At 43.5% G+C, this 15,261-nt stretch overlaps 1 protein-coding gene across 3 annotated transcripts in view; it reads right to left on the minus strand.

The window, feature by feature from the left end:
- Nucleotides 1-4,104: 4,104 nt before the first annotated feature.
- Nucleotides 4,105-15,261, minus strand: part of LOC140188300 (cathepsin L2-like) — a 51,575-nt gene continuing 40,418 nt past the window's right edge. Inside the window, exons 7-8 of one of the 3 annotated variants that reach the window (XM_072244406.1) lie at nt 6,125-6,230; nt 4,105-4,998 (exon numbers count right to left, since the gene is read on the minus strand). In XM_072244406.1, the coding sequence (XP_072100507.1) occupies nt 4,899-4,998; nt 6,125-6,230 (206 nt within the window). In that variant the 3' untranslated portion in view covers nt 4,105-4,898. Of the gene's footprint in view, nt 4,999-6,124; nt 6,231-13,075; nt 14,463-15,261 lie in introns of those variants that run through there. The other 2 variants (XM_072244408.1, XM_072244407.1) reach the window with 2 other exon arrangements.

A 15,261-nucleotide genomic window follows, 5' to 3' on the forward strand; every position in this document is an offset into this window, starting at 1 on the left:
TGGGTAGCCTCCAGCCTGATGGCATGAACATTGACTTCTCTAATTTCCATTAATGCCCCTCCTCCCGTTCTTACCTATCCCTTATTTATTTATTTATTTGTTATTTTTTATTTATTTTCCTTTTTTTTCTCTCTCTGTTCCTCACAATCACTCTCTGCCTGCTCTCCATCTTCCTCTGGCGCTCCCCTCCCCCTTTCGTTCTCCCAAGGCCTCCCGTCCCATGACCCTCTCCCTTCTCCAGCCTCGTATGCCTTTTGCCAGTCAACTTTCCAGCTCTTAGCTCTATCCCTCCCCCTCCCCACTACTTTCAAATCTCTTACTATCTCTTGTGAGGAGAATACACATAGATAAGATGTTAGCTGTCCTGTGAGATCAGCAGTTGGTCTGCCACCTGTCTTCAGGGGGGAAGGAGAGATAAGGAACAATGAAGCAGCATGTGGAGATGTTAATGAAGGAGCCATCAGTCTGGGTATTGCCAAGATCGGCTCCCCCTTTGAACCCTGAACTGTTTGAAGTGACGGACAGGCGATACCCCAGCAGGGGGATAAAAAGGGACAGGTTCGCTAAGGCAGGACACGCACGACACCCGAGGTAACGAGACCCTGGAAGCGGTGCGCCTCTCACGAGTCGGTGGGAAGTACCGGACAACGCACAGGGTGGAAAGGTACGATCAGCGGGAACCCGGTGTGTGTCCGCCCTTGCTTGGGTGCCGGGTTCACTGCAGAGGATCGACCGCATCTGGAGGAGGGGTCACAGTCGGTGACCTCAGGTGACATCACAAAGGACCCGCCCGAAAGCTGCTTGTGAGCAATATCGCCGGTCTGTGAGTGGAAGTCGTTCCTGAATGATCAGTCGTTCTCGTTCTCTCTCTCTCTCCCCCCATGTTGTCCATCGCCATGGCAACGATTACTGCGAACTGAACTAAATTGAACTGGACTTTGTGTCACTTTGAAATTGGTCATTTACCCCTAGACAACGATAGAGCTTGATTGATGCTGTTATCTTAATTCTGTGCACATGTGTGTTTATCATTGCTGAACTGTTGCGTTTATTATCCTTTCGATTACTGTGTTGTTTGTTTCTTTAATAAAACTTTCTTAGTTCTAGTAATCCAGACTCCAACTGAGTGATCCATTTCTGCTGGTTTGGCAACCCAGTTACGGGGTACGTAACAACATGCAATCAATTATTTTGTGTTGTATATTTGTAATTAATTTAGATCACTTGTAGAGCTCTGTTTTCACTTTGACACAAAAAGAGTTTTTTTCTGTTGATCAATGTCAGAAAACTCAAATTAAATCCACAAAATGCTGGTGGAATGCAGCAGGCCAGACAGTGTCCATAGGAAGAAGCACAGTCGACGTTTCAGGCCGAGACCCTTCGTCAGGACTAAGAACATATAGTATTGAAAGTGGGAGGGGGAGATCCAAAATGATAGGAGAAGACAGGAGGGGGAGGGATGGAACAAAGAGCTCGACAGGTGATTGGCAAAAGGGATACAAGGCTGGAGAAGGGAGAGGATCATGGGATGGGAGGCCTTGGGAGAACGAAAGGGGGAGGGGAGCACCAGAGGAAGATGGAGAGCAGGCAAGGCGTTATTGTGAGAGGGACAGAGAGAGAAAAAAAGGATAGATAAATAAATAAATAGATAGATAGATAGATAAATGAGGATGGGTAAGAATGGGAGGTGGGGCATTAACGGAAGTTAGGGAAGTCAATGTTCTGCCATCAGGTTGGAGGCTACCCAGATGGAATATAAGGTGTTGTTCCTCCAACCTGAGTGTGGCTTCATCTTTACAGTAGAGGAGGCCGTGGATAGACATATCAGAATGGGAATGGGACGTGGAATTAAAATGTGTGGCCACTGGGAGATCCTGCTTTCTCTGGCGGACAGAGCGTAGGTGTTCAGCGAAACGGTCTCCCAGTCTGCGTCTGGTTCGCTAAACACCTGTGCTCTGTCCACCAGAGAAAGCAGGATCTCCCAGTGGCCACACATTTTAATTCCACGTCCCATTCGCATTCTGATATGTCTATCCACGGCCTCCTCTACTGTAAAGATGAAGCCACACTCAGGTTGGAGGAACAACACCTTATATTCCGTCTGGGTAGCCTCCAGCCTGATGGCATGAACATTGACTTCTCTAATTTCCATTAATGCCCCTCCTCCCGTTCTTACCTATCCCTTATTTATTTATTTATTTGTTATTTTTTATTTATTTTCCTTTTTTTTCTCTCTCTGTTCCTCACAATCACTCTCTGCCTGCTCTCCATCTTCCTCTGGCGCTCCCCTCCCCCTTTCGTTCTCCCAAGGCCTCCCGTCCCATGACCCTCTCCCTTCTCCAGCCTCGTATGCCTTTTGCCAGTCAACTTTCCAGCTCTTAGCTCTATCCCTCCCCCTCCCCACTACTTTCAAATCTCTTACTATCTCTTGTGAGGAGAATACACATAGATAAGATGTTAGCTGTCCTGTGAGATCAGCAGTTGGTCTGCCACCTGTCTTCAGGGGGGAAGGAGAGATAAGGAACAATGAAGCAGCATGTGGAGATGTTAATGAAGGAGCCATCAGTCTGGGTATTGCCAAGATCGGCTCCCCCTTTGAACCCTGAACTGTTTGAAGTGACGGACAGGCGATACCCCAGCAGGGGGATAAAAAGGGACAGGTTCGCTAAGGCAGGACACGCACGACACCCGAGGTAACGAGACCCTGGAAGCGGTGCGCCTCTCACGAGTCGGTGGGAAGTACCGGACAACGCACAGGGTGGAAAGGTACGATCAGCGGGAACCCGGTGTGTGTCCGCCCTTGCTTGGGTGCCGGGTTCACTGCAGAGGATCGACCGCATCTGGAGGAGGGGTCACAGTCGGTGACCTCAGGTGACATCACAAAGGACCCGCCCGAAAGCTGCTTGTGAGCAATATCGCCGGTCTGTGAGTGGAAGTCGTTCCTGAATGATCAGTCGTTCTCGTTCTCTCTCTCTCTCCCCCCATGTTGTCCATCGCCATGGCAACGATTACTGCGAACTGAACTAAATTGAACTGGACTTTGTGTCACTTTGAAATTGGTCATTTACCCCTAGACAACGATAGAGCTTGATTGATGCTGTTATCTTAATTCTGTGCACATGTGTGTTTATCATTGCTGAACTGTTGCGTTTATTATCCTTTCGATTACTGTGTTGTTTGTTTCTTTAATAAAACTTTCTTAGTTCTAGTAATCCAGACTCCAACTGAGTGATCCATTTCTGCTGGTTTGGCAACCCAGTTACGGGGTACGTAACACTCTTCTTTCAGTCCTGACGAAGGATCTCGGCCTGAAACGTCGACAGTGCTTCTTCCTATGAATGCTGTCTCGCCTGCTGTGTTCCACCAGCATTTTGTGGGTGTTGCTTGAATTTCCAGCATCTGCAGATTTCCTTGTGTTCAAATTAAATCCACTGTACTTCAATGTCGCAAAACAACATAACAAGAAAACATCCAAGGGGGTGAATACTTTTTATAGAACTGTATGTCAACAGATACAAACCTGAGATTCAATATGAAAAATGGAATAAATCTCGAATTTCTATGGACTATTTTGTCAAAAGTTCTAATATATATTGCATTCAATTAATTGTATAACTAAAATTACCTTTGTGCAAAAGTAACTCATACATAACCACATCACACAGTCAACAAGTAATCAGCTGTCGGGCTACTCTGCATGTTTGATTACAATACTAAATTTCCCATAAAGAACCTAATTCACAGGTTTTTAAACATTTTTACAGAGCTCTACTGGATAACTGACAATCTCCTCAACATTTCTCATCAGATTGTGTAGCCCCGTAACGTGTTAGTGGGTTTAAAAATAAAATTAAACCAGTAAGAGATATTGGGAGAATCTTATGAAAATACCAATATTTTAATGTATTTAAATGCATTACCTTATCCCAAGAGCAGAACTACTGGAGTGCCACGTGGGTGGCTATAAACACGGGTATTTTACTGAGTATAATGGAAACGTATGTAAAGGATGAAAAGTTATTGAATGGTTTATTGTATATATTTATTTTTGAATAAAGTATATTTTGAAATAAAAAAAAAATTACCTTATCCCAAGTTAAGCACTTTGGTTCAAGAGTATTTGACAAATAACCCATTTTATTCTCTGTACATACACAGTTCATTGAAAGTAATTACACAAGAGGAGAGGTAAATTCCATCAAGGAATACGGACTAATCAGTGTCAGCCACAGAGCTGAAGATAGGGGAAATCATTTGAATGGGTTCACAGAAAGCAGATGATTGCACAGCAACCTCAAACAATTTACACTGAGAACTTGGTCTAGTTAAAGATTAGAGAAAACAGAAGTAAAAGCAAAACTAAATTTGCAATGTTTTCCAAGAAAATCAGGATAATTTCTTCACAAGCTTGTGGTGAGTGGAGGGTAGCTCCTGACAACTATGCAGATAAAATTATCTCAGTTACTAACAACAGTGTACCCAGTGGACTTTGTGGATGGTTGGATAACCGGACATCTCCAATGTGTCTGGGAATAGTGTTGGCAATGTAAAACCCAAAGTCAATGTTAAAATCAAAATGGCACTTTTCTCATCACAGATTAGGTAGAATGGTGTCCAAGGTAGAATTATTATATAACAGTATTTAATTGTCATTTGGCTCTTGGCCTGTTGATAATTAATATCATAATTAATGATGGGCTCAATATAAGTGACACCAAAACTGAAATGAATAATTCAGATGCAACAACAAAGCATAATTCAAAGACTATGTGCTGGAAACTAGAATTAACTCATGATTCACGGCAATAAACGAACATCCAAACAATATTATGCAGAAGCATTTAATGTTGCAGAAAATCTTATATGTTTTGCTTTGCAAAGATGATAATCCCTCTGTCCTAAACCAGAGGATAAACTGCAAAGCTAGCAATAGCACAGTTGTTGTTCCTGTCCTTGGCCATCTTGATGTACCCATGGTCTCCCCACCAGATGCCAAAGCTGAGGATAAAATAAATTAAAATTTGAGTCAAATCTAGTCAAATTATATTTGTTATTTATAAAATAATCGATACAAGCCTTCCTAAATGTCCAAATCTGAGGAGTAATCACTGGGGAAGGACTTGTTCAAGTCACTCTGTCTCAGTTTGTGCCCTTTACAATGGAACTGGCTCCCATGCCAATGAACGGGTCTGTTTCAGGATCAAGGCTGGATTCCCCTATAAGACTGACATTGAAAGACGGAGGACAAAAGGATTTAGCAGGTGGGACTCCACAAGACCGATAGGTTGATAATGTCTCTTTGGTAATCATGGACATGGAGACTTTGATTCCAATTTACTTGTTATATCACAGAATGGACATTGAACTTCACAATCCCAATCCAGGCTGAGTTCTCCAATTTAATCATGATACAAGAGTCAATGGTGTGATACAGTAGGTGCTGCTCATACGAAATGTGAACATTAGAACTGCCAAACGCAGAGGTTCTTTGAGTATCCAGAACAAGAACAGTTTCAGGAAGGAACCTTGAAAGGGAGTGGTGTCTGAGAGGGAAAATACATCACAGATCATTTTCTACTTCAATCTGGCAGACCAAAACCAAACTGTGGCAAAAATCATTGGCAGTGTGGTTAGACTTTAACTGACTCCATTGCCTCAGACGGCTATGGAGGCCAATAATTGGGTGTACTTAAGACAGGGATTTATACGTTTTTGACTGGTAAGAGGGGGTTAAGGTTCATGGAGTGAAGGCAGAGGAATTGGACTGAAAACAAATTCAGCCATCATTGTATGCCACAGCTGACTCAGTGGGCTGAATGGCCTGATTTTGTTACGATATTTTGTATTCGTATAATACACTGTTGCCCATCTCCACCTGCCTTAAAAGTAACCTCATCCTTTTCCAAATGGGCTTCATTTTGTAAAAAATTAACATTTATTTCACAATCTTCATTATACGGAGAAAATATACGTTGGAGATTTTGAAATATTTCTTTTCGCTCTGGAACATTGAAGTACATTTGATAAATCTAAGAACTGTTTGAATAGTTTATCCTCTCTCTATGCAGTGGCTATAATTGTTCACATGTTTAGGTTTTGATGTGTGTTGTTCTGATATATATACCTGTTTTTAACAATCCAATAGTTCTCTCCATTTTCGCTTCCGTATCCCACTGCTAGGACTCCATGGTTAGGTTCAAAATTATTGCAATTCGGCTCATAGTAAACACCTGTAGTGATAAAGAGTTTAAATCACAAGGTTATTATTAGACGTCACAATCTCAGCATGTATTCTGTTATTCCTCCGTGTGTACACTGCCTTTAGATAAAACAAGTTGATCAGAAGTCAAATGCATCCAAGGAGCAAAATATATCTTTGTTACTTTACTGGGCAGATATTAGCATCATAGAGCATTGGCTGATTGGCAGGGATACTTTTCATATTGGCTGCCGGTGACTAGTGGTGTTCCACACTGATCTGTGTTGGGACCGCTTCTTTTTACATTCTATGTCAATGATTTGGGTGATGAAATTGATGGCTCTGGGGCCACGTTAGTGGATAATATGAAGATAGGTGGAGGGGCAGGTAGTGTGAGGAAGTAACATGGTATATTGTCCAAGATTCTCAATTTCCTAACAACTAGCCTTCCTATTTGACAGATTACCCCTGAAACATCCAACATGGTAGCTCCACAAGTCAACTCATACCTTGACCTCCCCTTTCAGTATTTCAAAGATATTGTTCAATTCATAACCCTAGTTCCTCTCCACCAATAATGATTTCTTTTCCCACAGCATTCTATTGTGCAACCACAGGACATGCAATACCTGCCCTTTCGTCACTCCTTCCTCGATATCCAAAACACCACATATGATTTTTTCTTCAACCAGTAACGTTCAGATTGGTGCATTGTACTCACTGCTCAGACTGTGACAATGAAGGCATAATGAGTGATTCCCCTTCGTAGGACACCTCCATCACTCTGTGAGAGAGATCCTAAGCTGCCAGTCTGTTGTCACTTGACTGCGCAGGCGTGTGACGTCGGGCTGTGCAGTGCGGCAGATTTAAAAGGAACAGAGCCTCATAGAGCGGGCAGCATAGTTTGCGGGCTGCGGAGTGAGCTGGGAGCAGAGTGAAGACTTAAGGGCTTCGGCTCAACGGGCTTAGGCGGAAACAGGCGAGGAAGGTTTGGCATTCATTTTCTGTTGTTATTTGAGGAGAGGGGCAGTATGAGTGTGAGGGCAGTTTGCTGTTCTCGGTGTCGGATGTGGGAGGCCCTGGAGTCTCCAAGCCTCCCGAACGTCTACATCTGCGCCAAGTGCATCAAGATGCAGCTCCTAAGGGACCGCGTTAGGGAACTGGAGCTGCAGCTCGATGACCTTCGTCTGGTCAGGGAGAGTGAGAAGGTGATAGAGAGGAGTTGCAGGCAGGTGGTCACGCCGGGGCCACGGGAGGCAGACAAGTGGGTCACGGTTAGGAGGGGGAAGGGGAAAGGTCAGGTAATAGGGAGTACCCCGGTGGCTGTGCCCCTTAACAACAGGTACTCCTGTTTGAGTACTGTTGGGGGAGACAGCTTACCCGGGGGAAGCGACAGTGGCCGTGCCTCCGGCACAGAGTCCGGCCCTGTAGCTCAGAAGGGTAGGGCAAGGAAGAGGAGGGCAGTTGTGATAGGGGACTCGATAGTAAGGGGGTCAGATAGGCGATTCTGTGGACACAGTCCAGAGACCCGGATGGTAGTTTGCCTCCCTGGTGCCAGGGTCCGGGATATTTCTGATTGTGTCCAAGATATCCTGAAGTGGGAGGGTGAGGAGCCAGAGGTCGTGGTACATATAGGTACCAATGACATAGGTAGGGAAAGGGATGAGGTCCTGAAAGGAGAATATAGGGAGCTAGGAAGGGAGTTGAGAAAAAGGACCGCAAAGGTAGTAATCTCGGGATTATTGCCTGTGCCACGCGACAGTGAGAGTAGGAAAGCGATGAGGTGGAGGATAAATGCGTGGCTGAGGGATGGGAGCAGGGGGCAGGGATTCAAGTTTTTGGATCATTGGGACCTCTTTTGGCGCAGGCATGACCTGTACAAAAAGGACGGGTTGCACTTGAATCCTAGGGGGACCAATATCCTGGCAGGGAGATTAGTGAGGGCTACTGAGGTGACTTTAAACTAGAATGGTTGGGGGGTGGGAATCAAATTAAAGAGGCTAGGCGTGAGGAGGTTAGTTCACTACAGGGGGATGGGAACCAGTGCAGAGAGACAGAGGGGTGTAAAGTGAGGGTAGAAACAAAAAGTACTATGGAGAAAAGTAAAAGTGGCAGGCTGACAAATCCAGGAAAAGCATTAAAAAGGGCCACTTTTCAGCATAATTGTATAAGGGCTAAGAGAGTTGTAAAAGAGCGCCTGAAGGCTTTGTGTGTCAATGCAAGGAGCATTCGTAATAAGGTGGATGAATTGGAAGTGCAGATTGGTATTAATGACTATGATATAGTTGGGATCACAGAGACATGGCTCCAGGGTGACCAGGGATGGGAGCTCAACGCTCAGGGATATTCAATATTCAGGAGGGATAGACATGAAGGAAGGGGAGGTGGGGTGGCGTTGCTGGTTAAAGAAGAGATTAACGCAATAGAAAGGAAGGACATAAGCCGGGAAGATGTGGAATCGATATGGGTAGAGCTGCGTAACACTAAGGGGCAGAAGACGCTGGTGGGAGTTGTGTACAGGTCACCTAACAGTAGTAATGAGGTCGGAGATGGTATTAAACAGGAAATTAGAAATGTGTGCAATAAAGGAACAGCAGTTATAATGGGTGACTTCAATCTACATGTAGATTGGGTGAACCAAATTGGTAAAGGTGCTGAGGAAGAGGATTTCTTGGAATGTATGTGGGATGGTTTTTTTTAACCAACATGTCGAGGAACCAACAAGAGAGCAGGCTATTCTGAACTGGGTTTTGAGCAATGAGGAAGGGTTAATTAGCAATCTTGTCGTGAGAGGCCCCTTGGGTAAGAGTGACCATAATATGGTGGAATTCTTCATTAAGATGGAGAGTGACAGAGTTAATTCAGAAACAAAGGTTCTGAACTTAAAGAGGGGTAACTTTGAAGGTATGAGACGTGAATTAGCTAAGATAGACTGGCAAATGACACTTAAAGGATTGACGGTGGATATGCAATGGCAAGCATTTAAAGGTTGCATAGATGAACTACAACAATTGTTCATCCCAGTTTGGCAAAAGAATAAATCAAGGAAGGTAGTGCACCCGTGGCTGTAAAGAGAAATTAGGGATAGTATCAATTCCAAAGAAGAAGCATAAGTGGCTCACCTGAGGACTGGGAGAAATTCAAAGTTCAGCAGAGGAGGACAAAGGGCTTAATTAGGAAGGGGAAAAAAGATTATGAGAGAAAACTGGCAGGAAACATAAAAACGGACTGTAAAAGCTTTTATAGACATGTAAAAAGGAAAAGACTGGTAAAGACAAATGTAGGTCCCCTGCAGACAGAAACAGGTGAATTGATTATGGGGAGCAAGGACATGGCAGACCAATTGAATAATTACTTTGGTTCTGTCTTCACTAAGGAGGACATAAATAATCTTCCAGAAATAGTAGGGGACAGAGGGTCCAGTGAGATGGAGGAACTGAGCGAAATACATGTTAGTAGGGAAGTGGTGTTAGGTAAATTGAAGGGATTGAAGGCAGATAAATCCCCAGGGCCAGATGGTCTGCATCCCAGGGTGCTTAAGGAAGAAGCCCAAGAAATAGTGGATGCATTAGTGATAATTTTTCAAAACTCGTTAGATTCTGGACTAGTTCCTGAGGATTGGAGGCTGGCTAATGTAACTCCACTTTTTAAAAAAGGAGGGAGAGAGAAACCGGGGAATTATAGACCGGTTAGCCTAACGTCGGTGGTGGGGAAACTGCTGGAGTCAGTTATCAAGGATGTGATAACAGCACATTTGGAAAGCGGTGAAATGATCGGACAAAGTCAGCATGGATTTGTGAAAGGAAAATCATGTCTGACGAATCTCATAGAATTTTTTGAGGATGTAACTAGTAGAGTGGATAGGGGAGAACCAGTGGATGTGGTATATTTGGATTTTCAGAAGGCTTTTGACAAGGTCCCACACAGGAGATTAGTGTGCAAACTTAAATCACACGGTATTGGGGGTAAGGTATTGGTGTGGGTGGAGAGTTGGTTAGCAGACAGGAAGCAAAGAGTGGGAATAAACGGGACCTTCTCAGAATGGCAGGCGGTGACTAGTGGGGTACCGCAAGGCTCAGTGCTGGGACCCCAGTTGTTTACAATATATATTAATGACTTGGATGAGGGAATTAAATGCAGCATCTCCAAGTTTGCGGATGACACGAAGCTGGGTGGCAGTGTTAGCTGTGAGGAGGATGCTAAGAGGATGCAGGGTGACTTGGATAGGTTGGGTGAGTGGGCAAATTCATGGCAGATGCAATTTAATGTGGATAAATGTGAAGTTATCCACTTTGGTGGCAAAAATAGGAAAACAGATTATTATCTGAATGGTGACCGATTAGGAAAAGGAGAGGTGCAACGAGACCTGGGTGTCATTATACACCAGTCATTGAAAGTGGGCATGCAGGTACAGCAGGCGGTGAAAAAGGCGAATGGTATGCTGGCATTTATAGCGAGAGGATTCGAGTACAGGAGCAGGGAGGTACTACTGCAGTTGTACAAGGCCTTGGTGAGACCACACCTGGAGTACTGTGTGCAGTTTTGGTCCCCTAATCTGAGGAAAGACATCCTTGCCATAGAGGGAGTACAAAGAAGGTTCACCAGATTGATTCCTGGGATGGCAGGACTTTCATATGAAGAAAGACTGGATGAACTGGGCTTGTACTCGTTGGAATTTAGAAGATTGAGGGGGGATCTGATTGAAACGTATAAGATCCTAAAGGGATTGGACAGGCTGGATGCAGGAAGATTGTTCCCGATGTTGGGGAAGTCCAGAACGAGGGGTCACAGTTTGAGGATAGAGGGGAAGCCTTTTAGGACCAAGATTAGGAAAAACTTCTTCACACAGAGAGTGGTGAATCTGTGGAATTCTCTGCCACAGGAAACAGTTGAGACCAGTTCATTGGCTATATTTAAGAGGGAGTTAGATATGGCCCTTGTGGCTATGGGGGTCAGGGTGTATGGAGGGAAGGCTGGGGCGGGGTTCTGAGTTGGGTGATCAGCCATGATCATAATAAATGGCGGTGCAGGCTCGAAGGGCCGAATGGCCTACTCCTGCACCTATTTTCTATGTTTCTATGTTTCTATGTTTCTATTTTCCCTGTGATCAGCTTCCTACAGTCATCAAGACCTAACTCTGACCTTCGGAACAGTACTTCATTTCCAGTAGGCTACCAGGACACAAAATTTAAAACTTTGCAGAGAATCAACACCTCAAATGTCCAGCACGCAGCTACGTTCCTCTATCAAGTTCCAGCTGGCATTGGAGATGGTTCAGAGTTTGACAAGAATTATCCCAGAAATGAAAGAGTTAAGAAATGATGAGGGTTTGCTAGATCTGGGCCTGTAAACACTGGAGTTTAGAAGAATGAAGGAGGATCTCATTGAAACCTATCAAATATAGAAAGCCATACATACAGAGGATAGGGAGAGGATGTTTCCTTTAGTAGTGGACTCTAAGACCAGAGGGTACAGCATCAGAGTAGAAGGAAATTATCTGCAGCTTAATGTGAAAAAGACTAAGGAACTGGTGGTAGACCTGAGGAGAGCTAAGGTACCGGTAACCCCTGTTTCCATCCAGGGGGTCAGTGTGGACATGGTGGAGGATTATAAATACCTGGGGATACGAATTGACAATAAACTGGACTGGTCAAAGAACACTGAGGCTGTCTGCAAGAAGGGTCAGAGCAGTCTCTATTTCCTGAGGAGACTGAGGTCCTTTAACATCTGCCAGACGATGCTGAGGATGTTCTATGAGTCTGTGGTGGCCAGTGCTATTATGCTTGCTGTTGTGTGCTGGGGCAGTAGGCTGAGGGTAGCAGACACCAACAGAATCAACAAACTCATTCGTAAGGCCAGTGATGTTGTGGGGATGGAACTGGACTCTCTGATGATGGTGTCTGAAAAGAGGATGCTGTCCAAGTTGCATGCCATCTTGGTCAATGTCTCCCATCCAATACATAATGTACTGGATGGGCACAGGCGTACATTCAGCCAGAGACTCATTCCACCAAGATGCAGCACAGAGCGTCATAGGAAGTCATTCCTGCCCGTGGCCATCAAACTTTACAACTCCTCCCTTGGAGGGTCAGCCACCCTGAGCCAATATGGTCCTGGACTTATTTCATAATTTACTGGCATAATTTACATATTACTATGTAACTATTTATGGTTCTATTACTATTTATTATTTATGGTGCAACTGTAATGAAAACCAATTTTCCCCGGGATCAATAAAGTATGACTATGACTATGAAATTCCTTTAGAACAGAGATGAGGAGGAATCACTTTAGTCAGATGGTGGTGAATCTGCGGAATTCATTGACACATACATCTATGGAGCCAGGGCACTGGAGATAGTTACAGTGGAGGTTAATGAGGCTCTACATTGGTGGTGACGAGCATGGATATTGTGTCTCAACTGTCTACATGATATGCAAGCCTGGACAGTACAATATGCAGAGCAAATTGTTGCTCATACGGCAAGCTGCCGCTCTCCACACAGCTGAGGAATCTAAAGGAGCAACAGAGACCAATCAGATTGGCACCAAGAGCATCACAAGAGTTGTCAGTTAGTGTTGAACTCACTATAGGACTTCCTTAAGAGGTGCAGCTCTGGATTTCCCCTCAGGGTTTACTCCCAAAGACTTCCTCAGGAGTGGGTACGGCTGCAAGGCAGCAGAGCTTTGACATCAGAATTTTCATTGTCCTTGATGAGCTGCCAGCCGTTGCTGAGAAGCCCCAATCTGCCCAAAGTTTTAATGCACCAGTAACACATATTTCCCCTTCTCCTGGCTTTAGAAACCATTCCACCAGGCTTAGTAGCTAATCAAAAGTAAAAAGCTAGTTGCTAAACGAAGCAAAATGCTAGTAGCAAGTGCAAAGTCAATTTTATTATCAATATACACATAAGTCACCATATACAACCCTGAAATTCAATAAGACAAATTGAATAAATCTTGAATTTCTATGGACTGTTTTGTCAAAATCCAGTAAATATATTGGTTTCAATTAATTGTGTAAGTAGAACTACATTTGCGCAGAAGTAACTCATAGATAACCAGATCCCACAGTCAGCAAAGGGGTAGGCAAGCAATCAGCAGTCAGGCTACTCTGCACGTTGCACTACAATACTAAATTTCCCACAAAGGACCTAATTCACAGGTTTTTAAACATTTTTTACAGAGCTCTACTGGACAACTGACAATCTCCTCAACATTTCTCATCAGACTGTGAAGCCCCATAAGGGGTTAATCAATTTAAAAATAAATTTAAACCGGTAAAGGATATTGGGGGAATCTTATGAATCTTAAGGTAAATGCATTACCTTATCCCAAGCTAAGCACTTTGGTTCGAAAGTATTTGACAAATAACCCATTTTAATCCTCTGTACATACACCATTCGTCGAAAGTAGCTACACAGGAGGAGAGGTAAATTCCGTCAATGACCACAAGGGGTTGAATACGGACCAATTAGTGTCAGCCACGGAGTTGAAGATAGGCCAAATTTTTCAAATGTGTTCGCAGAAAGCAGATAATTGCACAGTCACCCCAGATATTTTATACTAAGGAGCTGGTCTAGTTAAAAATTAGAGAAAACAGAAATAAAAGCAAAAAAAATTGCAATATTTTCCAAGAAAAGCAGGATAATTTCTCCACAAATCTGCAGTGAGTGGAGGGTAGCTCTTGACAACTATGCAGATAAAATTATCTCAGTTACTAACAACAGTGTACCCAGTGAACTTTGTGGATGGTTGGATAACCCGACATCTCCAATGTGTCTGGGAATAGTGTTGGCAATGTAAAACCCAAAGTCAATGTTAAAATCAAAATGGCACCTGATGCACTTTTTTCATCACAGATTAGGTAGAATGGTGTCCAAGGTAGAATTATCATATAACAGTATTTAATGTCATTTGGTTCTCAGCCTGTCAATAATTAATATCATAATTAATGATGGGCTCAATATGAGTTACACCAAAACTGAAACAAATAATTCAAATGCAATGACAAAGGATAATTCAGAGCCTATGTGCTGGAAATTAGAATTTACTCATGATTCACGGTAATAAACGAACATCCAAACACCATTATGCAGAAGCATTTAAATGTTGCAGAAAGTCCTATATGTGTTGTTTTGCAAAGATGATAATCCCTCTGTCCTAAACCAGAGGATAAACTGCATAGTTAGCAATAGCACAGTTGTTGTTCCTGTCCTTGGCCATCTTGATGTACCCATGGTCTCCCCACCAGATGCCAAAGCTGAGGATAAAATAAATTAAAATTTGAGTCAATTCTAGCCAAATTGCATTTGTTATTTATAAAACAATCGGTACAAGCCTTCCTAAATGTCTAAATCTGAGGAGTAATCACTGGGGAAGGACTTGTTCAAGTCACTCTGTCTCAGTTTGTGCCCTTTATAATGGAACTGGCTCCCATGCCAATGAACGGGTCTGTTTCAGGATCAAGGCTGGATTCCCCTACAAGACTGACATTGAAAGACGGAGGACAAAAGGATTTAGCAGGTGGGACTCCACAAGACCAATAGGATGATAATGTTTCTTTGGTAATCATGGACATGGAGACTTTGATTCCAATTTACTTGTTATATCACAGAATGGACATTGAACTTCACCATCCCAATCCAGGCTGATTTCTCCAATTTAATCATGATACAAGAGTCAATGGTGTGATACAGTAGGTGCTGCTCATACGAAATGTGAACATCAGAACTGCCAAACGCAGAGGTTCTTTGAGTATCCAAAACAAGAACGGTTTCAGGAAGGAACCTTGAAAGGGAGTGGTGTCTGAGAGTGAAAATACATCACAGATCATTTTCTACTTCAATCTGGCAGACCAAAACCAAATTGTGGCAAAAATCATTGGCAGTGTCTTTAGACTTTAACTGACTCCATTGCCATAGATGGCTATGGAGGCCAATAATTGGGTGTACTTAAGACAGAGATTTATAAGTTTTCGATTGGTAAGAAGTGGTTAAGGTTCATGGAGTGAAGGCAGAGGAATTGGACTGAAAACAAATTCAGCCATCATTGTATGCCAC

This window comes from Mobula birostris, chromosome 26, assembly GCF_030028105.1.
Source record: "Mobula birostris isolate sMobBir1 chromosome 26, sMobBir1.hap1, whole genome shotgun sequence".
In the NCBI taxonomy this organism is placed as follows: domain Eukaryota; kingdom Metazoa; phylum Chordata; class Chondrichthyes; order Myliobatiformes; family Myliobatidae; genus Mobula; species Mobula birostris.